This window comes from Sporothrix brasiliensis (genome assembly GCF_000820605.1).
Source record: "Sporothrix brasiliensis 5110 chromosome Unknown Cont20, whole genome shotgun sequence".
Lineage (NCBI taxonomy): Eukaryota > Fungi > Ascomycota > Sordariomycetes > Ophiostomatales > Ophiostomataceae > Sporothrix > Sporothrix brasiliensis.
Window position 1 is genome coordinate 6,457,614 of NW_024467139.1, and position 19,786 is coordinate 6,477,399.

The following is a 19,786-nucleotide window of genomic DNA, read 5'->3' on the forward strand; positions in this document are numbered from 1 at the left end:
CCCCGCACTCGATTCGGCATCGACAGCATTCGGTTTCATTTACCAAAAAAAGGGTCAAAAGAGGGGCATTTACAAGGGCATCTTGGCTTGGCGTTTATTTTTTTTATTTTCTGTTTTCTCTTCACTTATACCTTATTTTCCGTTGTTGACTTTTATTCTATCTCCTCCGCCCTGGCGTGGGCGCGAGACAGTTGGCGTTTTGATACTTCCCCATGGACCCCCGGGGCGGTACAACCCTTGGACGCGACGCACGCCACGATGGACACATCCACGACACAGCACAACACACACGACCGCTCATCATTGCAGTATTTTCTTTTCTTTTCTGTCAGTTCGTCCACCTCTTCGTGGCTTTCCTCTCGATCTATCCTTTGCAGACACCTGCCGTAGACTTCGACGATCTTTACACTCTTGTTTTTCCTTTTTGTCTTTCATGTACTGTAGGCCATGTTTTACTGTCTTTTTATTCTTGAGATACCTCTTAATGTGTTACTACCATCAAACCAGCCCGTCTTCATTGCCTGCCTGTACGTCGTAAACGTGATATACATGTGCGTCGACGCCCCCCCCCCCCCCCCCCGACAACGAGCGGCTCTCGTCCAGTTGTGCTACGCCATGCAGTGCTCCTGTCTTCTTTCCGTCTCATTTTTCTTCCAGCTGTCTCACTTGCGCTCGTTGGCTGCCGAATCCCCGTCCGACTAGCCTTCTTTCAGCCCTATTCTGAGCACAAGCTGCAAGCCGCAACACACACATTCGGACGACGACGTCCTTATATTGGTCGACGATGGCGTTCTATTCGCCGCATTTGTTTCATTCGTCTCTGTGCTTCTCCCTTTTTTTCTCTCTTTTGGGGTTGATCATCGTCAGCCCGTCACTGGCGATCTCCCAGCTGTGCCAAGTCGGAGCGGCGATTGGCTGAATGGGGGGGATGGGCTGGAGCCAAGATATGTGTGGCTTACACCCCCATTTCAGCCCTTCAGCTCGAGCTAGGAAGGTGCGATGCGGCCCCCGTGGAGAATCCCGCTCGACAGTTGGTCCCTTCCTCAAAGGTCGCGTTCGCTCCTTCCATGTGTTGGTTTCCCTTTCGGCGATCGCTCTTTCTTCTTCTCTGCGCCGTATAAAAGTAAACCACGTTTGCCATGCCCAGTCGCTCTTTCCTGTCCTTGGAAATGTCGAACCAAGGCGAAATACCCCGTAATTTCATTTCTCCATTTCTTTTTTTTGTCTTGTGACTCTCTCCGTTCTCCTCGTCCTAGACAAACATGGCATCGGCTGCGCCGGCGACGGGGCCGGCGGCCCCCTCTCACAAGCCCAAGACGCTCATCGTCTGTTGCGACGGCACCTGGGTCAACGCCACGGCAAAAGCCAGCCGCAACGCACCGCCGACCAACATTTCGCGCCTCATCCGCGTGCTGCAGCCGACGTCGCACGACGGCGAGGCCCAGATCGCGCTGTACCACGCGGGCGTCGGCAGCAGCGGCGAGTTTGTGGACGCGTCGCTGGGCGGCGCGTTTGGGTTCGGGCTGGACCAGGACATCCGCGACCTGTACCAGTTTGTGTGCCTCAACTACCATGGCGGGGACCGCATTGTGCTGGCCGGCTTCTCGCGGGGCGCGTTCACGGCGCGGTCGGTGGCGGACCTGATTGCGTCCGTGGGCCTGCTGACGGCCGCCGGGGTGGACCGGTTCTACGACATCTTTGACGACTACGAGAACATGGCGGACCCGAAGCGGACGCCGCAGCAGTTCATCTGCCCCGTGGGCACGCTGGAGGCGTTTGCGGGGCAAAAGGGCGAGGCCTGGATCGAGTGGGAGAACCGCCGCAAGACGCAGTACCGGGCGTGGCTCAAGGCCGGCGGGTACACGGTGGACAGCTACCGGAGACCGTCCGAGTCCGGGTCCGAGGCCGAGGCTGAGACCGAGGTCGAGATCCGCATCGCGGCCGTCGCCGTGTGGGACACCGTCGGCGAGCTGGGCATCCCTGCCGTGCCGGTGCTGGGCCTGCACGGCAGCGCGCGCCAGTGGAAGTTTACCAACACGCAAATCTCGGCCAAGGTCGAGAACGCGTTCCAGGCGCTGGCGCTCGACGAGCCGCGCTACGCGTTTCTGCCGTCGCTGTGGGAGCGCCTGCCGGGCAACGACGTCACCAACCTGCAGCAGGTCTGGTTCCCGGGCGCGCACTCCAACGTGGGCGGCGGCTACGCCGACCAGCAGCTGGCGAACCTGACGCTGGCGTGGATGTGCGACCAGCTGTCGGGCGTGGGTCTGGCCTTTGACGAGTCCATGCTGGCCGAGGTGTTTATGGACGGGCTGCGGTACAGCGCCGTGCACCCGTATCCGCAGGTGCCACTCGACCTGGCCTACGGCGGCCTGTCTGGGCTGAGTGGGAAAGGCGCCGCACTCGTGTCGTCGCTGTTCTCCAAGGACAAGCGGCGTGGCGAGTTGTCCAGGACGCAGTCGAGGCGGAGCACCGGCGTTCTCCCGTGGGCGAACGCGGGGGTGATGGGCGACGTGGCGGTGGCGGCGGCCCGGACGGCGGTGCGGGACACGGCCGACTGTCCCAGCAAGTACCTGCACAACCACCCGGCCGCGGTCCCCGCGGACCTCTGGGCGCGCGGCGCACGCTCCTGGGCGCTGGGCCAGAGCCGCAAGCCCACCAGTCTGATCCAGCGCGCGGGCGGCCTGACGGTCCGCAAGCCCGCGCAGTTTGTGCGCGTCGACCCGGCGTCCAACATCGCGCAGCCGGACCAGCCGCTCGTCGGCACCAACGAGCGCATCCATGCCAGCGTGCGCGTGCGGCTGTCGTGCGGCGGCCTGTCCATGGACGACAAGACCACGTGGACGTGCAAAGGCCTGACGGGGCGGAAGCCGCTGCAGGACGACTTTGACGACGGCAGCAGCGACGTGAGCAGCAGCGACGACGGCCGCGATGCGCCGCCGCTGTGGACGCTCAAACGAGTGGACGGCGTGGCGGATGTGGCGGATGTGAGCAATGTGGGCGGCAGCGACGCCGGTGTCGAGGGAGGCGCGTACTATCCCCTCAGCAAGGTGGCCGGCGCCGGCACGTGGCAGTGGGTGTACACGGGCCACCCGGTCCGACCGAAGCAGTTTGACGTCCACAGCAACAACCAGATGTCGACGGCCCCGGTGGCACGCGTTCTGCCCGAGGCGCTGCCCACGGGCCGGTGGGAGCGGCTGCTGCTGGGCCTGACGGTGGGCAAGCCGGACGTGCTGGCGTGGGCGGCGGCCAATCCGTACAAGAATGCGTGAGCCTGTGGTGGCGAGTGCGAAATTGGCTACGACGTATGACATGCATGAGGCATGATGATATACCGTATTATGGTTCTTTATTTGCTTTTGCTATCCGTTCTCCGACGCATGATTTCATATCGTTATTCAATTTGATGCTATTGATGCTTGCCATGCGGACTTTCCAACGCTCTCCCCTCTGCAGCAGCCACCTCCAACCTCGGCCTAGTTGTAGATCTTGGCGGCCAGGCCCGGGATAATCTCCAGCTCCTTCTCCGAGCGCACGTACTTGCCGTCCTTGGTGATGTCGTAGCCGGGCAGCTTGCGCTGCTGCTGGCTCTGGCGCACCTTGACCCACTGCTGCGTCGTCAGGTGCTGGCCGAGCTCCGTAAAGGCGTTGGACTCGTAGCCCAGGCGCTTCAGCAGGGGGCTGTTGGTCAGCGGGTCGAGCACGACCTGGTTGTTGGGGCGGGCAAAGTAGAGCACGCCCAGGCGGTCGATGCCGGCCTGGTCGGCGGGCGGCGCGTGCACGCGGTGGATGCTCGACTTGATGTAGCCGCCGGTCAGGGCGGTCAGGGCGTCGCAGGTGTTGATGGTGATGGTGCCGTCCTGGGCGCGGACCCACTTCCACTGGCCCTCGGCGTTGAGGATCTGGAGGGCGGCGACGGGCTGGCGGAAGAGCAGGGTGATGGAGCCCAGGTCGGTGTGGCCCGGCGTGTACAGCTCGCCGACCTTCTCGTTGTCCTCGGCGCTGCGGGCCGCGTAGTGCATGTAGCGCAGGTGGTCCTCGCCGGCGACGTCGTACTGGTGGTCGCGCGCCAGCTGCTGCTCGTCGGGCAGCTCGAGCAGGATGGCAAACAGCACCAGCAGCTTCGCGACGACCTCGTCGTGGCACTTGCGCGAGAAGGCCTCGATGGCCTGGATGTGCTGCTGCAGGACGGCCGGCTGCTGGCGCGCGTGGAACCCGTCAAACTTGGGAATGTTGTACACCTGCACGTTGTCGCGGATCCCGTTGCCGAGGATGCGGTGGCCGGCCGGGCGGTAGCCGTTGTACTCGCCGCGGGCCAGGTCGTCGGCGTTGTGGAACTGCAGCTTCTCCTCGAGCGGCAGCGCGTAGAACTCGCGGCCCAGCGCAAACTGCTCGTCAATCTCGTCCTGGGTGATGTTGAAGTTCTTGACGTAGAAGAAGCCGACGTGGTGCACGGCGTGCTCGAGCTGCTTGACGAGCTCCTGCTTGCCGCCGGGCTGGTCAAACAGGCTGAGGTCGAGCGTGACGAGCTCGGCCCAGTCGACTGGCAAGTTAAAGTTAGTCGGGGGTGGACATAAACGGCTGAGGACAGTGCAGAGTTCGACTTACGGTTCGCCTTGGTCGGCGGGACCTGCGCGTAGCGTTCCAAAAGGCCAGGCATGATGTGGTGATGGTTGCGGCGGTGATAGTCGTGGTATGTGAAGGGGTGATGTTGGAGAGTGTCAGTCTTGATAATGATAACAGGTTACGTGAATTGACAACTTTCAACTTTTATTATACCGTAGCTCTACTCGTCTTCCACAATTTCCATGTACAGATCACGGCCGCAGCCGTCTCTATTTAAGCACGCCATCGGCTGGCGATCTTGGCTCAACGCGGACACCCAGGTTGAGCGGCCAGAGTCTCCAAGACTAGATGTGCCGAAACAGACATCTCCGGACAATTGGGACACGAAGCGAACTGCGTCGAGAGTGATCCTCCGCTGGGATAGCCTCGTGAGCGTGTTCTGCGACGACGCTTCCCACCTGCTCGCGTAGTTTCCGAAGCGACCGGCGGACGTGATGACAAACACGGCGACTCGACAGCGTCGGCAAGCCACCGTCCGAGTCGACTTGACTACCGTCGACTCGACGAGACGATGGCTTCTGTCGCTGCCAATTTCCTTTCCACTCCACCAGCGAAGGAATGCGGAAACACCGTCCACAGGTTCGACAGAATGCGACCTACAGTGGGAGTCCAGTGTCGTCCTCGTGTAAGTCGGGTACGTCGTGTAAGTCGATAGTGGGGCCGGCCCGTCATCCGCTCATCCGCACTGCAAAACCAGGCAAGAACGACCGGCCCCGCAGCACGCCATCCGCCTCGCGCCATCTCGCGACACATCTCACCATGTCCCGGAGCACAGAACCGTCCGTGGTGGTTCTTGCTGGTGGACAATTGCCGGAGTAGACGAGTCACGTAGGCACGGTGGATGGCCTCGGCGATGATCTGTTGTTGGTATATCCGACGGACGCCTTGCAGTGTCCCGTCTCGGCCGTTTGTGCCGTTCTCTTTTGCCGCGCGATCCTTGCCGCCCTTCTGTTTTTTTGATGCCCCGACCTCACTTCAAGACCCTGTCCAATACGACAAACATCATTCTTAGATCTGCCTTGAACCGCGCTTCGTCCGCGGGTGCTCCGAATCTCAGCATGCTTTCTCTTTGGCATGTATTATGATCGCGTCTCTCCTACCCCCTCCCCCCTCACCGGCTAGCACGCCATCTGACAGGCCCTCTTGTCTCATCAAATGCTGGACAATTCGTCTCGACGTCGGATGTTTTTTTCCTTGACAGTCTCGATGCCGTTTATGTTGTCGCCCCGGTGAGGCCACGCGCTTCCCTATCGGCTCCTAGGAAGCACTAGCCCCGGACCATTTTTGTCTGTTTGTTTGTGTTCCTTATCTCCTGTCCATTCTTGGCTCGTCCCGTTTGCGGTTGTATCCGGTAATTGTCCGTCCTCTTTTGTCGACCGGCCCCGCGTCTTTGCCTTTTCTTTCATGTTTACTTAACCTTCCACCTCGTCTGTTCATGATTGGTACAAAATGGCGAGATCTGTGAACGGAAAGACGATGAAGATGGTTGATACCGTACGATGCACTTGCAGCTGGCTCAGAAATGTCCCGGGATTTTGGCAACCAGGTACTTGGGATGGCATGGGCAGCACAAGGGACACTCACGAGACACATGGCCGTGAGACGAATGTACGTCAGGGGGGCAATAGATGGAGACTCTTGTCATTGAACAAGATCGACTAAACGTAAAACAACGACGCCGTGTAATGCTTTCCTTTACGCTCCTTCACCTGCTTTCCACACCCCATCTGCCGTAGGTTGCCTGCCCTCAACTGCAAGGCGTGATTGACCTCCACTCTTGAGCGAGTGTACAGAGTGCCATTTTGGATACGATTTGTGTTTTCTGTCTCACCGTCGGCTTGCATTTCAACTATTCCAACGTGGAGTCTGCTGTCGTCATCGGGTCCGTCCGGTGTGCTGTCGCCGTCTTTTAAAGTCGACTCGCCCTCCCACTCATCCGATCAACGACACAATTCTCACCTCTGCGTTTCCATCCGCCCGCGACTCCATCATGGCCGACGTCCTCAAGGGATCCAGCAAGCGGCTGACGCCGTGGCAGCTCTTCAAGGAGGTGTTCAACTGGTACCCGGCCGAGTACCCGGCGGCGGAGCGCAAGCTGTTGTTTAAGCTCGACCTCTCCATTCTCGTGTTTGCCTGTCTCTGCTGTACGTCGCCGTCCCTCGTGTGTGTCTCTTGTGTGTGTGTCAATACCTGCGCCTTACTAACTCTCCAGTCTTTGTCAAATTCCTGGGTGAGTGCCACAATCGTCAGAGCGTGCCATGCGACCCGCTGCACAGCAAGTACTCATCTGCCTACCACAGACCAGACCAACATTAGCAATGCCTACGTCAGCGGCCTCCAGGAAGACTTTGGCCTCTACGGCAACCAGCTCAACTACCTGAACGTCACCTACTACACGGCCTACGTCGTCTTCCAGGTGCCGGGCCTCCTGCTCATGTCCCGGCCGCGGCTGGCCCGCTGGCTGCTGCCGACGCTCGAAGTGCTGTGGGGCATCGCGACGTTTGCGACCAGCCGGACCACCAACGTCCAGCAGCTGTATGCCATTCGCTTCTTGATTGGCATGCTCGAGGCGCCCGTGTTTGCGGGGACGCATTTTATTCTTGGTACGTGCCGTGGACGCGTCCCTTCTTTTGTTCCTCCTTGCTCTTCCCGATTTTTCTTTGTGCAAGATGGCCTCTAACCCCCCCCCCCCCCCCCCCCACGGCTCCTGGTACGGCGGCCACGAACTCTTCAAGCGCGCCGGCACGTGGTTCATCTGCAACGCCCTCGGGTCCATGGTCAGCGGCTACCTCCAGGCGGCCGCCTACACCAACCTGTCGGGCGTCGGCGGCATGGCCGGCTGGCGCTGGCTGTTCATCATCGACGGCGTCTTCACGCTCCCCGTCGCGCTCCTGGGCTACGTCGTCTTTCCCGGCGTCCCCGACTCGCCCAGGCCGTTCCACCTGACCGACGCCGACATTGTCCTGGCCAAGCAGCGGCTCACGCGCTTCAAGGTGCGGCGGCCGGGTCCGCTGGGCCTGGACGTGTTTAAGCGGTCGCTGCAGCGGTGGCACATTTGGGTGTTTGTGTTTTGCTACATGTATGTTGGTCCTCCTTTTTGTCCTCGCTTCGCTCGATCCTTTTTGTCCTCGCTTCGCTCGCCTACTTCTTCTTTCTGTCCTCGCTTCGCTCGATCCTTTTTGTCCTCGCTTCGCTCGCTCGCTCGCTCGATCCTTTTTGCCCTCGCATCGCTCGCTCGCTCGCTCGATCCTTTTTGCCCTCGCTTCGCTCGCTCGCTCGCTCGCTCGCTCGCTCGTCGCTAACTCCTCCAGCTGCATGATCTGCTCGTCGTACCCCATCTCCTACATGAACCTCTGGCTCAAGGCCGAGGGCTACTCCGTCGTCCAGGTCAACCGCCTGCCGACCGTCACGTACGCCATCAACATTGTGGCGTCCTGGCTCGGCACCACGCTGGCGGCCATCTACCCGTCCTGGATCCTGTATACGATCGTCGAGGCCTGCTGCGTGTTTTCGACCATCTGCATGATCGTCTGGGACATCCCGACGGGCCTCAAGTTCTTTGCCTGGTACCTGTTTGGCGTCGCCGGCTGCGCCAGCCCCATCCTCTACTCGGCCGTCAACACGATTGTGCGCGACGACTCGGAGGAGCGCGCGCTGATTCTCGGGTCGATGATGACGGTGGGCTACTCGTTCAACATCTGGGTGCCGCTGCTGGTGTTCCCGACGGCCGGGCCCTACGGCGCGCCGCGGTGGCGCAAGGGCTGGCCGTTTATCCTGGTGTTTTTCGTGCTGCTGTGGGCCGGGTTCGTGACGTCGATTGTGCTGCACCGGCGGGACCAGACGCGCAAGGCGGTGCATGCGGGGAGGGGGCCCCCGGCTGACGGGACGGACAGCGAGGGGGAGGAGGGGGAGGAGAGGGTGTCGGAGGCGGTGTCGTCGTCGGACGATGTGGTCGTCGTCAACGCCACGGTGGAGACAAAGGCATAGTGGCAGTACTTGAAAGGAGGGAGAGGATGTTGGTCAATTCAAAATAAACCAAACAAACTAATTGGTATCAACGCTATGTATCAACGCTATGTATCACGCTGTATGACAAGACAGAAACAAACTACATCCACACGGACGCTAACTCGTAAAGGCCTCCTGGTGCAGCCACACTTCAGACGCGCCGGCACCGCCCGCGACGATCCGGCGCTGTTCTGCCGCACAGGCCGCTGCCACGTCGTGGGCCATGGAGGACGGTCCACAGACGGCCACGCCGACGTGGCGGTTGGGTGCGGACGACAGGGCGCGGATCAGGGCCGGCAGGTCGGCCTGGCCACGGCGGCACTGGACGTCGAGCGTGGCGGCGGATGCCGTGGCCGATGCAGTGGCAGAGCCGGCGGCAGACGAGGCCGAGCGGTCCGTTTCTTTTGTCGCTTCCACCTCGACGGGCGCAGCACCTTTCTCGTCACTGCCCGACGCCGCGTCGTCGTGGTCGTGGACACTATCTGGGGTGGTATCGGGCACCGTTTGGGCTGCCTCGCCCGTGGCATGCAGCAGCACCGCGACGCCCGACAGACCGCCGTCGTAGTTTCGGCCAATGGCCCGCAGCGCGTCGACAAACCACGTGCGCAGCGCCGGGTCGCGGCTGGACACGACGGCCAGCAGCGTCTGCGCGCGCGGCGCCCGCTGTTGTTGCCGCTGCTGCTGCCGTCGCACGACCCAGTCTTGGACCAGGCCCAGCGCAAACCCGGCGCCGGCGCCACCGGCCACCACGAGCGTCTCGTCAAAGCCCTCGTCCCAGCGGTGGGGGACGCCGCCGTAGGGGCCCTCGATGAACAACGGGACCGACCGGCCCGGGCGCTGGCGGGCCATGGCGGCGAGCCGGCCGGTCAGGCCGCCACGGGGCCGGACGTAGAAGACGGCGTCGCCGTGGCCCGCGACGGAGCAGATGGTAAAGGGGTGCGTCGTCAGGGCGTGGAGGACGCCGCCGCCCGACACAAAGCGGAGGTACAGGTGCTGGCCGGGCCGCCAGACGAGGGCGGACGCGGACGTGGACGCGTCGGGGGTGGTGACGGCGATCCGGAGGGTGTGCGGCGAGACGGCGTCGAGGGCGGCGGTGCGCAGGCCGTGGGCCAGGTAGGTGCGGGCGACGGCCCAGAGCAGCGAGGCCAGGTAGAGGGCGACGGCGGCGATGATGTAGTCCCAGGAGGTCAGGGTGTAGTCGCAGTGGAGGAAGAGAAAGACGAGAAAGACGAGGACGAGCGCAAAGTGCAGGCCCTTGAAGACCTCGTAGGCGCGGTGCCGGACCAGCGGCAGCGACAGGAACGTCAGGCCCGCCTGCGCCAGGAGCGCGACCACGCCCGTCAGCCACTGGGCGCTGCTGTTCCAGTCGGCCTCGAGGGCGCCCGGCACGGTGGCGTTGTAGACGATGAACGGAAACGTGTGCAGCAGCGCCAGCACAAACATGCCCCAGGCGGCCATGAGGTGGAAGACGACGAGCTTCTCGGGGGCGACGCCGGTCGCGGCCGTCACCAGGTTGGCCTTGCTGCCAAAGACCAGGATGAAGGGCAGGCAGCCCATGGCCAGGTAGCCCGAGCGCGTGGCCAGCGGCGGCGAGTCGCCGTAGTGGGCGTCGGCGCTGTTGGGCCAGTAGTAGGGCTGCGGGCCGAGCGTGCAGCCGGCGAAGAACGCAGCGCCGGCGGCCCCCAGCAGGCAGACGCCGACCGACGGGCTGTTCCACTGCAAGACGGTAAGGCGCGCGGCGTTGGGGTAGGCCAGCGACCGCACGGCGGCGAGGACGCGCAGCCAGGGCCGGCGGCGGCGGACGGACGGCGGCAGGAGGCGGCTGAGCAGGTGGCCCAGGATGAAGACGGCAATGGTGGCCACAAAGAAGTAGACGGCGGCGCGGCCGTAGACGAGGTCGGCAATGTACCAGTTGACCCAGCGGCGGGATTTGTAGGCGCACTGCTCGGCGGTCATGGTGCAGTTTGTTTCGCGCGACGAGTGCAGCTGCACCGGGGAGGTGAGCCACTCGTAGGGCATGTCCATGTCCATGGGGGGGGGGGACGACAAGGTGTGTTGTGATGTGGTGATGTGGTGATGTGGTGATGTGGTGATGTGGTGATGTGGTGATGTGGTGATGTGGTGATGATGATTTGATGTATTCTGGTGACGATGTATTCTGGTCGATGCCAAGATTCTGGCGAGGACGGAGAAAAGGTGAAACAAGACGAACAGACGAACAGACCAACAGACGAACAGACCAACAGACGAGACAATCAGAAAGACAGAACACAGAAGTCGGCAAGAATGCAATGACATGGGAAAGGGGAGATGGTTGTATATAGTATGCGGTGGGTCTTTTATTTTAACTCGTCAATTGTTTATTCCGCCTTCCTTTCCTTCCCCTCCTCGACTCTCCACACAGATTGCGGCCTCTTACGGCAATCGTCTCGAATGCGATCCTGCAACAGACGGCGAATAAGAGAAGCGCAGATGGAGAAAGACGTCTGCAAAGAAGGGCACAAGGGCACAAAAGACTGCACAAATCGCCAAGACAAACACTATCCGCCGTGAAGAGTGAGCAAGTTTGCGCGGCTTTGTGCGGGCCGTGTCCCATGAACCCTGGTCGGCAGTGTACACCGTATTCTGTACTTCTTACGTCGGTTGTCGATGGTTGTCCATATGCAGATCGACGTGAATTATGCGGGAATGTCAGAAATGGGGATCCTGATGACTGCCCAGGCCATAATGGCTTCTTTTTTTTTCTTTTTCGAGTTCAGTCATTTCGGTAAACAAACAGTGGAAGATGCTCCATCCACCTCCCCCATCCCCAGACGCTTTGTACTAAACGACTGGAATGGAGTAAAACATGTCGATCATTTTAGGAGACGGCACGACGCGGCGACATCTCCGACGGTCCACAAAATCCTCCAAGATGTTGTCTGGACCGGACAGTGAAGCCGCACATTGACATAAGTAGGAGCACGACAGACACGACAGGCGCCGAGGACGATATACGTCCATCCTCCATCCTCATCCTTTTGTGTACGTCGTAGTCGTAAGTCGTATTCAGTCGCCAGCACGCATGGCCGTCTTCTCTTACGTCGTATCGACATACTACATCGCACTCCTTAATTCATGGACGTCCGGCAAAATGCGCGACCAATAAATCGTGGCCAATCATGCATGGCCTCGTGCGGTGTTTTGCCCCTTTCCCATTCTGGCCAATCCGGCGTTATACTCCGTTCTCCATACATACTCCATACTCCCTATGCTGTATTTACTTCCCACCCCACTGCCTCTATCTCCGATCACTTTGGACGATCTCTGTTTCTGTCCCACGATGCACAATGCTTTCTTCCGAGCTCCGTCGTGCTCCGTCAGTTCCCATCTTATGTGTCTTTCCATGGCGTGTTCTAGTTTGAAATACGATTATAATGACGGATTGGTAACGAACGGCTTGCGAGTCGAAATGCAAACAACCAGACCTTTTATGTCTTGTTATTCTATACCTAGTTTTACTTCCATCTCTGTTTTGGTGCTTTTGCTAGCCATTGTGGGCGTATCACCTTGCCCCTTTCCTGACACTCGTCCCTCCGTTCACGCCCTGTTGTACGTCTCCAGTGTATCCAAGGGAATGCCCAGCGCCTTGCAGCGGTCTGCATTGCCAAACGGCACCTGGGCGCCGTTCCACTGCAGCAGCCGCACGGTCGGGGCCGCGGCGTCGACGGGCGTCCAGGGCCCCGTGGCCCGCGTCTGCTGGAGGGTTGCCGCGTGGCCGCGCACGGCCAGGTAGTCGGCCGGCGGGTTGGGATCGCCCGTCCGCGCAAACGCCGCCCAGTAGTCGACGACGAGCTGCATAAAGGGCACGTCGAGGCCGTCGCGGTCGGGGTGCCCGGCGCGCGCCTCGGTGGCAAAGACGACCATCTGCTCGCCGGCGTGGCACTTGTAGTACTCGGCGTCCGGGTCGCCGTGGACGCGCGCGGGCGTCGCCGGCGGCACGCACCAGGGCTTGCTGTAGCCGGCGGTCTGGTAGGTGCGGTTGAACTGGAAGGCGTACGTGGCCCGGAACGTGCGGTGCCGCGCGGCCGAGTACGCCTTGGCCAGGTCGTAGCAGGTAAACTCGCCGTCGGTGGCGAGGGCCATGCTGGCGTTGAAGATGCGCGCGGGGTCCGTGGCGTTGGCCGCGACGCCAAACGCAGCGGCGACGGCGGCGTCCGCGGCCGTCTGGGCCGTCGCGCTGGCGGGCAGCCCAAAGTGCGAGCCGACCGGGCCCGCCAGGTACGCCGCGAACGTGGTGGCGTTGCCCGGGTAGTCGTCGACGAGCACGCCCGCCTCGTCGCGGTTGACGCCCGTCATGACGCTGATGTTGCCGGCCAGGCCCGGGTGGCGGCCCGTCCCGTTGACGACGAGCCACGGCTCCGTCAGGTAGACGCCGTCCACGACGGCGCCGTTGACGTTGGTCGTCAGGTTGGTCAGGGCAAAGCCGGACAGCCGCGCGAGGCAGGCAATGGCGGCGGTCGTGTTCGTGGTCGTGTTCGTGTTCGTCGTGGTGTTTGTACTCCCGCAGCCCGCCTCGGCCAGCACCTTGGTCGTCCGCCCCCGGAAACTCGCCGCCGGCGTGTCGTACTGCATCCACGCAAACCGCCCGTTGCGCGGGTAGCCCTGCGGGTCCGACTGCAGAATGGCCCGGTGGAAGAGCCCCCGCGCCTTGGGCGACCCCAGCAGGATGTGCGTCGCCTGCGCGCCCGCCGACTCGCCAAACAGCGTCACCCGCGACGCGTCGCCGCCAAAGTACCGCGCATAGTCGCGCACCCACTCGAGCGCCGCCACCATGTCGCTCAGCGCGTAGTTGCCGCGGTGCACGCCGTCGTCAAACGCCAGGAACCCGGCGTTGCCCACGCGGTAGTTGACCGACACCACGACGACGTCGCCGCGCGCCGCCAGGTTCGTGCCGTCCGTGTTGGGGTTTTTGCCGGACCCGGACGTGAAGCCGCCGCCGTACAGGTACAGCATCACGGGACGGAGGCCCGTTGTGCTGTTTATTGTGCTGTTTGTTGTGTTGCTTGCCACCGCCGCCGTCGTCTCGTCGCCCATCGCCGGGAGGTGCGGCGTCCACACGTTGGCAAACAGGCAGTCTTCGCTGCTGCCGCTGCGCACCTCGCCAATGGGCTGCACGCAGTCGGCGCCCGCCGTGACCGCGAGGACGGGCTCGTCGCGGACGGCAAACGTGGCCTTCTCGGCATATGTGAACCGCGCCGGCGGCTTCGCGTACCGCACGCCCCGGAACTTCCACACGTGCAGGTCGCGGTAGCCCGTCAGCAGCGTGCCGTTGACCGACTGCACGACGCGCCATTCCGCGCCGTTTTCGATGTCTGCCGTCGACGAGTTGGACACGGCCGCCGACTGCGTGCAGAGGATCGGCAGCTGCGCCAGGCAGTCGGTGGTCGTGACGCTGCCCGCCGCGTTGATGGAGCGGCAGGCGTCGGCGTCGGCCGTCTCCTTGGCCACCCAGTACTGCTGGTCGTGGGCCGCGCCACGGTACGCCTGGTAGGCCAAGCTCTGGAGAAAGTCATTCGAGGCGCCGCCCACAGGTGTCTCGCCGAGCAGGGTGCAGCTCGTGGCGGCCGCGCTGAACGGCGACGGCTGGTGCACCAAAATGGCCGCGGAGCCGTTGTTGGCCGCGCCGTCCAGGTTGTTTTGGGACAGAATGGTGAGGCCGCCGCCGGTGAAGAGGCCGAAGGAGGGTTGGATGAGGGGGAGGAGGAGGAAAGGCGCCAAGCCGGCGACACGGAATTTTGCCATGTTGTGTCGATGTCGAGCGATGTCGAGTCGAGGTGTCGTGGCAAAGCAATCGACCCTCGACTGCATGGGCCTGCATTCTATATATTGGAGAGGTGCCTCGACCTCCGACCGGACCTGGATCCGTCATATCTGTATATATCTGTATATATCTGTATATATCTGTATATATCTGTATATATCTGTATATATCTGTATATATCTGTATATATCTGTATATATATATGCACATATATAAACACCGGGAAAATGCATTAGCCGGTGGGCGTGCATGTCATCTCAAAAGGGAAACGGACATTCATGTAAAAGAGGGCCGCTGCGGTTTAAACTGACAATACAATATACCCGAGACGGCACACTACACGCAAACGGCGGAAGTACATCCAAATGTCAGTCTGTGTTTTCCGTCGCCACGCCATTCCAGCCACGTATACACGCATGTGGTACCGTCTATGCTGTATGGGTGTTTTACATAGCTAGGCCATGGCCATGGCCATATGGCCAAAGCGTAGGAGGAAAAGGTACACGATGGAGACAAACGTTTATTAGGTATTGGACGCAGAGTATGGGAGAACAACTTGAAATCAACGCCAGACACCAAAACGAAGATGGAAGACAGCAAGGAAGGAAAACAAAAAGGAGACAAAGAACACAAATCGAAAAAGAATTCTATTACGCATCCACCCAGCCTCGCTTCGCTCGTCTGGCCGCTCGTCTGGCCGCGTCTGGCCGCGTCTGGCCGCGTCTGTCTACTCCGCCCGCGCGCTCTTCGTCTTCTTGCTGCGCAGCTTCATCATGACGACGACCATGAGGTACGACGAGATGCAAAACAGCGCAGTGACGCCGGTGTCGCGCCAGGCATAGTACTTCTCGTTGAGGTTGAACGTCTTGGCGTAGTCGCCGCCGGTCGAGTAGGCGCAGTACTGGCAGGCGGCGGTGGCGTCGGGGTCGGCGACGTAGCCGAAGCTGTACTGCAAGAAGGGGGCCATGTATTCGCCGCAGGTCTGGTTGGCGGGCGGGTCGAAGACGGTGTACTCCTGGTCGGCGCAGCGGACGGGGACGTCGTAGATGACGGTGCCGAGCAGGCCGCCGACGAGGTAGTTGAAGGGGTCGAGGTAGTAGAGCCAGTAGCGCCAAAAGGGCTGCATCTGGGCGTAGGGGACGACGACGCCGCAAAAGGTGATGAGGCCGGCGCCGATGAGCAGCGGGTTGGAGATGGCCGCGAAGTAGTCGTTGGGCGCGTAGGCGGCAATGGCCTGGCCGATGGACGTGTAGAGGAACTCGTAGACTGCAAACAAGTAGAGTCAGAGGTAGATTCAGAGTCAGAAGCAAGCAGAGACGGAGGACAGGGGAGGACAGGAGAGGACAGAAACATACAAATCATCTGCAGGTACATGTGCCCCGAGACGCTGGCCTTGACGGGGAAGCCGGCGGTAAAGTACCAGCAGGCAAAGTAGACGGTGGCGCAGATGACGAGGTAGGGAATCTCCGAGACAATCTGGGCGCCGACAAAGGCCAGCCAGTGGTAGGTCTTGCTCTTCTTTTCGCGCGTCTCAAAGAGGTCGCGGTTGTGCAGGAAAAAGGGCTGCATCTGGTTGACGCAGCCGGGGGCGACAAAGACAAAGTTGAAGATGGCAAAGAGGCGCAGCTGCAGGTCAAAGGCGGTGTTGCCCATCTTCCAAAAGGTGAAGCCGCCAAAGAGGGCCGCAAAGATGTGCAGGTTGATCTTGTTCCAGACGTAGTCGGGCGAGCGCCAGAGCTGCACCATGAGGCGGTGCAGCACCATGCGGAACTGGAACGGGAGGGGCGAGGCGTACTCGAGGTCGTCGCCGGCGGGGGGCCCGTTGTCGGCGGCGGCGCTCGCGAGAGACAGCATCTTCTGGTAGGCGGCGTCGCGCTCGGGGGACGCGTCCCACAGGTCGACCCAGTCGGCGATGGTGCGGCCGCCGGCCTTGCCCTGGATGACCTCGACGATGTGGTCGGCCGGGTTGGTGTCGGGGGGACAGGGGGCGCCGTTGCGGGCAAAGTAGTCGAGGACGAGGTGGGAGCGGTCGCCGGTGGGGCCGAAGTAGGCCATTTTGCCGCCTTTGGCGAGGAGGAGGAGGGAGTCGAAGGCTTCGAAGAGGACGGCGGAGGGTTGGTGGATGGTGCACTGGATAAGAGTGAGCGGAGCGAACGAGAAAAAGAAAGCGAGTGAGCGCAGCGAGCGAGGAAAGAAAGCAAGTGAGCGCAGCGAGCGAGGAAAAAAGAAAAAAAAAAAAGCGAGTGAGCGTAGCGAGCGAGGAAAAAAGAAAGAAAGAAAAAAAGCGAGTGAGCGCAGCGAGCGAGGAAAAAAAAAAACTTACGAGGACGGCCTGGCCGCCGTCGACGAGGCGGCGCAGGAAGCGGATGATGTTGTAGGCGGACTGGCCGTCGAGGCCCGACGTGGGCTCGTCGAGGAAGAGCAGCGTGGGCTTGGCGACGAGCTCGACGCCGAGGGTGACGCGCTTGCGCTGCTCGATGGAGAGGCCGGCGCCGGGGACGCCGATGAGGGCGTCGGCAAAGGGGCGCAGCTCGAGCAGGTCGAGGATGTGGTCGACGTAGGCGAGCTTCTCGCGGCGCGGCGTGGCCTGCGGCTGGCGCAGCAGCGCGGAGAAGGCGAGGGCCTCGCGCACGGTGGCGGTGTCCTCGTGGACGTCCATCTGCTCGCAGTAGCCGGTGAGGCGCTGGAAGGAGATGCCCTGGGGGCGGCCGTCGATGAGGATGGAGCCGGTGATGCGGCCGGCGTCCTTGCGCTGGGCGAGCACGTCGAGCAGCGTGGTCTTGCCGGCGCCGGAGCTGCCCATGAGCGCGACGAGGTGGCCGGGCTGCACGAAGCCGAAGATCTTGTCGAGCAGCTGCAGCTGGGCGCCCTGGTGCTTGACGTAGTAGTCGAGGCCGTGCCAGCAGAACGTCGACTGGCGGGGGCGGATGCGGCCGGGGACTCTGACGATACGGGCGGCGTGAGGGCCGCCCCCGTGGCCCCCTGCTTTTCCTGCTCGCTGACGGGCACGTCCTCCATGTCCGGCACCTTGGCGGCGCTGCGGAAGTGGCGCTTAAAGAGCAGCACGGACGAGCCGCCGCTGCTGCTGCGGAACTCAAAGGCGAGCGCGGTGACGGCAATGAAGAACAGCCAAAAGGCCACGACGACGCCGAAGCCGCGCCAGACGTGGCCCGGCGAGTAGTTGAAGTGCTCGCGGATGTACGTGACGCCGTCGATGAGGCCCGTGGCCGCGTCGCTGCCGGGGACGGTGCAGCCGCGCGTCGCCGTGATGCCCATGTCGTCGTAGCCCGGCCCGTAGGGCACGTAGTTGGGGGCGACGCACGCGAGCGACAGGCCGTCAAACTCGTTGGCGACGAGCGCCTCGAAGGCGTAGGCGCCCGGGTTCAGGTAGAACAGCCAGCGGAACCAGGGGTGCATGCGGTTGTAGGGGATCAGGTAGCCGCCGTAGACGAAGAAGACGGTGCTGAAGAGGCCCATCATCTGCGACGCGAGGCCGAAGCGCGTGCACAGGGCGCCGATGGCGCGGAACAGCTGCAGGAAGCACAGCGTGCAGGCGACGGTGACGGCCCAGAAGGTGAAGAACTTGCCGGCGTCCGTCTGCAGCGCGGCCATGAAGTAGATTATGAGCGAGAACAGCGACACCTGCACGAGCACGACGGGGATGTCGGTGAGCGCGTTGGCGATGCAAAACGCCGTCGGCCGGTAGAAGCCGAAGCGCTTGTGGCGCATCAGGATGGGGCGCCCCGTGAAGGAGGCCGTCGTCTCGGACATGCCCTCGAGCAAGAAGTAGAGCACGGGGAAGAAGAGCACGCCGGGCCGCAGGAACGTCGACAGGCTCGTGTGCGGCATGTTGTAGAAGAGGCTGCCGCAGACGAGCGCCTGCACCGTGGCCGAGAAGATCTTGACGCCCAGCGACAGCCGGTCGCCCAGCATGATCTGGAACTGCCGCACCGTGCAGTGCCGGATCTGGTCCAGCAGGCCCGCCGTGTACACGCTGCGCGGGCCCACCGTCCACACCCGCCGCTCCTGCTTCTCGCCCGCGACCGCCACCTGCAGGTCCGCCACCTCGTCCGCCCGCGTCGCCGGGTCCACCTCGCGCGCCCGCATCTGCTGGCACACGGCGCTCTGCCGGAACGCGGCCTCGAACTCCTGGGGCGTGCTGGGCACGGCGCCCGCGCCCGCGCCCGCGTGCGACGGCGCAATCTGCCGCTCCGTCGCGACCGTCACCGACGTCAGAAAGTCGGCAATGTTGGCGCCCGGCGGACACACAAAGCCGAGGCCCTCAAAGTAGGCGCGCGCCGCCCGGGCCGGCCCGTAGTACAGGACGCAGCCCTCGGCGAGCACCAGCACCTTGTCAAAGGCGTCGTAGATGGCGTTGCCCGCCTGGTACAGCGTCGCGACGACCGTCGTGCGGTCCGTGTCGGCCGCGTGGCGCAGCATCTCGATGAACTCGAGCGCCGTCTTGCTGTCGAGCCCGCGCGTCGGCTGGTCCCACAGCTGCACGGGGCTCTGCGCCGCCAGCACCTCGGCCAGCGACACGCGCTTGCGCTCGCCGCCCGACACGCCGCGGATGAACTCGTTGCCCACCTTGGTGTGCGCCGTGTGCGCGATGCCCAGGCTGCCCAGCACGCGGCTGCGCGCCGCCGCGACGAACGACTGGCTGTCCGTCGGGCTGTCCGTCGTGCCGTCCATCGGCCGCGTGCGCGGCGTCTTGTTCTTGAGCGCAAACGTAAGCGTCTGGTCCACCGACAGCGTCGGGAAGTGGATGTCGTCCTCCGTGTTGAGCGTAATCTGCTGCCGGAACCGCCGCGCCGCCACGTGGTCCATGCTGCCGTAGTAGATGGCCCCGCGGACCGAGCCCGCCCCCGACTCAAACGACGCCCGGTCGTTGGCCAGCACCCGCAGCAGCGACGTGCACCCCGCGCCCGGCCGCCCCAGCACCAGCAGCATCTCGCCCGGCAGCACCTGCCCCGACACCGCGTGCAGAATGTCCCGCTGCGGCGGCTTCGCGCCGCCGATGCTCGCCAGCAGCACGCGCGGGTCGATGCGCGAGAAGAGCGTCTCGCCCAGCACCGCGCCCGACGCCTGCACGCGCACCGTCACGTCCTGGAACGTGAGCGTCAGCCGCTTTCGGCCGGCGTCCGTGGCTGCAGCGCGCTCTGCATCGCGCATGGGCACGTCCGTGTCGCTGTCAAAGATGCCCCCTCCGGGTGAGGCGCCGTCTTTTTCCTTGATCCTGTCGACGGTGGTGTTGGCGTTGTCGTTGGCGTTGTCGTTGGCGTTGTCGTTGACATTGTCGCTGACATTGACGTCGGTGGCACTGCTGCCGCCGCTGGCTGTAGCAGCGTCCAT

General features: G+C 62.6%; 6 protein-coding genes across 6 annotated transcripts; 3 read left to right on the forward strand and 3 right to left on the reverse strand.

Annotated features, from left to right (window-relative positions):
• Positions 1 to 1,262: 1,262 nt before the first annotated feature.
• On the forward strand, positions 1,263 to 3,269 carry SPBR_06869 (uncharacterized protein; the record flags this gene model as incomplete). Its single annotated transcript, XM_040765125.1, has 1 exon — positions 1,263 to 3,269. The coding sequence occupies one exon, from the start codon at positions 1,263 to 1,265 to the stop codon at positions 3,267 to 3,269; it is 2,007 nt and encodes a 668-aa protein (XP_040617696.1).
• A 204-nt stretch (positions 3,270 to 3,473) lies between these two features.
• Positions 3,474 to 4,657, reverse strand: SPBR_07424 (naringenin,2-oxoglutarate 3-dioxygenase; the record flags this gene model as incomplete). The annotated part of the gene is made up of 2 exons (XM_040765678.1): positions 3,474 to 4,540; positions 4,606 to 4,657. The coding sequence occupies 2 exons, from the start codon at positions 4,655 to 4,657 to the stop codon at positions 3,474 to 3,476; spliced, it is 1,119 nt and encodes a 372-aa protein (XP_040617697.1).
• Positions 4,658 to 6,613: 1,956 nt separating this feature from the next.
• On the forward strand, positions 6,614 to 8,610 carry SPBR_06875 (pantothenate transporter; the record flags this gene model as incomplete). Its single annotated transcript, XM_040765131.1, has 5 exons — positions 6,614 to 6,767; positions 6,836 to 6,853; positions 6,924 to 7,243; positions 7,293 to 7,684; positions 7,935 to 8,610. 5 exons carry the CDS (start codon positions 6,614 to 6,616, stop codon positions 8,608 to 8,610), a joined length of 1,560 nt encoding a protein of 519 aa, XP_040617698.1.
• Positions 8,611 to 8,854: 244 nt separating this feature from the next.
• On the forward strand, positions 8,855 to 11,092 carry SPBR_06748 (uncharacterized protein; the record flags this gene model as incomplete). Its single annotated transcript, XM_040765004.1, has 3 exons — positions 8,855 to 9,024; positions 9,063 to 10,563; positions 11,036 to 11,092. The coding sequence occupies 3 exons, from the start codon at positions 8,855 to 8,857 to the stop codon at positions 11,090 to 11,092; spliced, it is 1,728 nt and encodes a 575-aa protein (XP_040617699.1).
• A 1,118-nt stretch (positions 11,093 to 12,210) lies between these two features.
• On the reverse strand, positions 12,211 to 14,415 carry SPBR_06759 (uncharacterized protein; the record flags this gene model as incomplete). Its single annotated transcript, XM_040765015.1, has 1 exon — positions 12,211 to 14,415. One exon carries the CDS (start codon positions 14,413 to 14,415, stop codon positions 12,211 to 12,213), a length of 2,205 nt encoding a protein of 734 aa, XP_040617700.1.
• A 746-nt stretch (positions 14,416 to 15,161) lies between these two features.
• On the reverse strand, positions 15,162 to 19,786 carry SPBR_06357 (ABC drug exporter AtrF; the record flags this gene model as incomplete). Its single annotated transcript, XM_040764614.1, has 7 exons — positions 15,162 to 15,700; positions 15,790 to 16,564; positions 16,758 to 17,348; positions 17,438 to 19,021; positions 19,085 to 19,399; positions 19,469 to 19,540; positions 19,613 to 19,786. The coding sequence occupies 7 exons, from the start codon at positions 19,784 to 19,786 to the stop codon at positions 15,162 to 15,164; spliced, it is 4,050 nt and encodes a 1,349-aa protein (XP_040617701.1).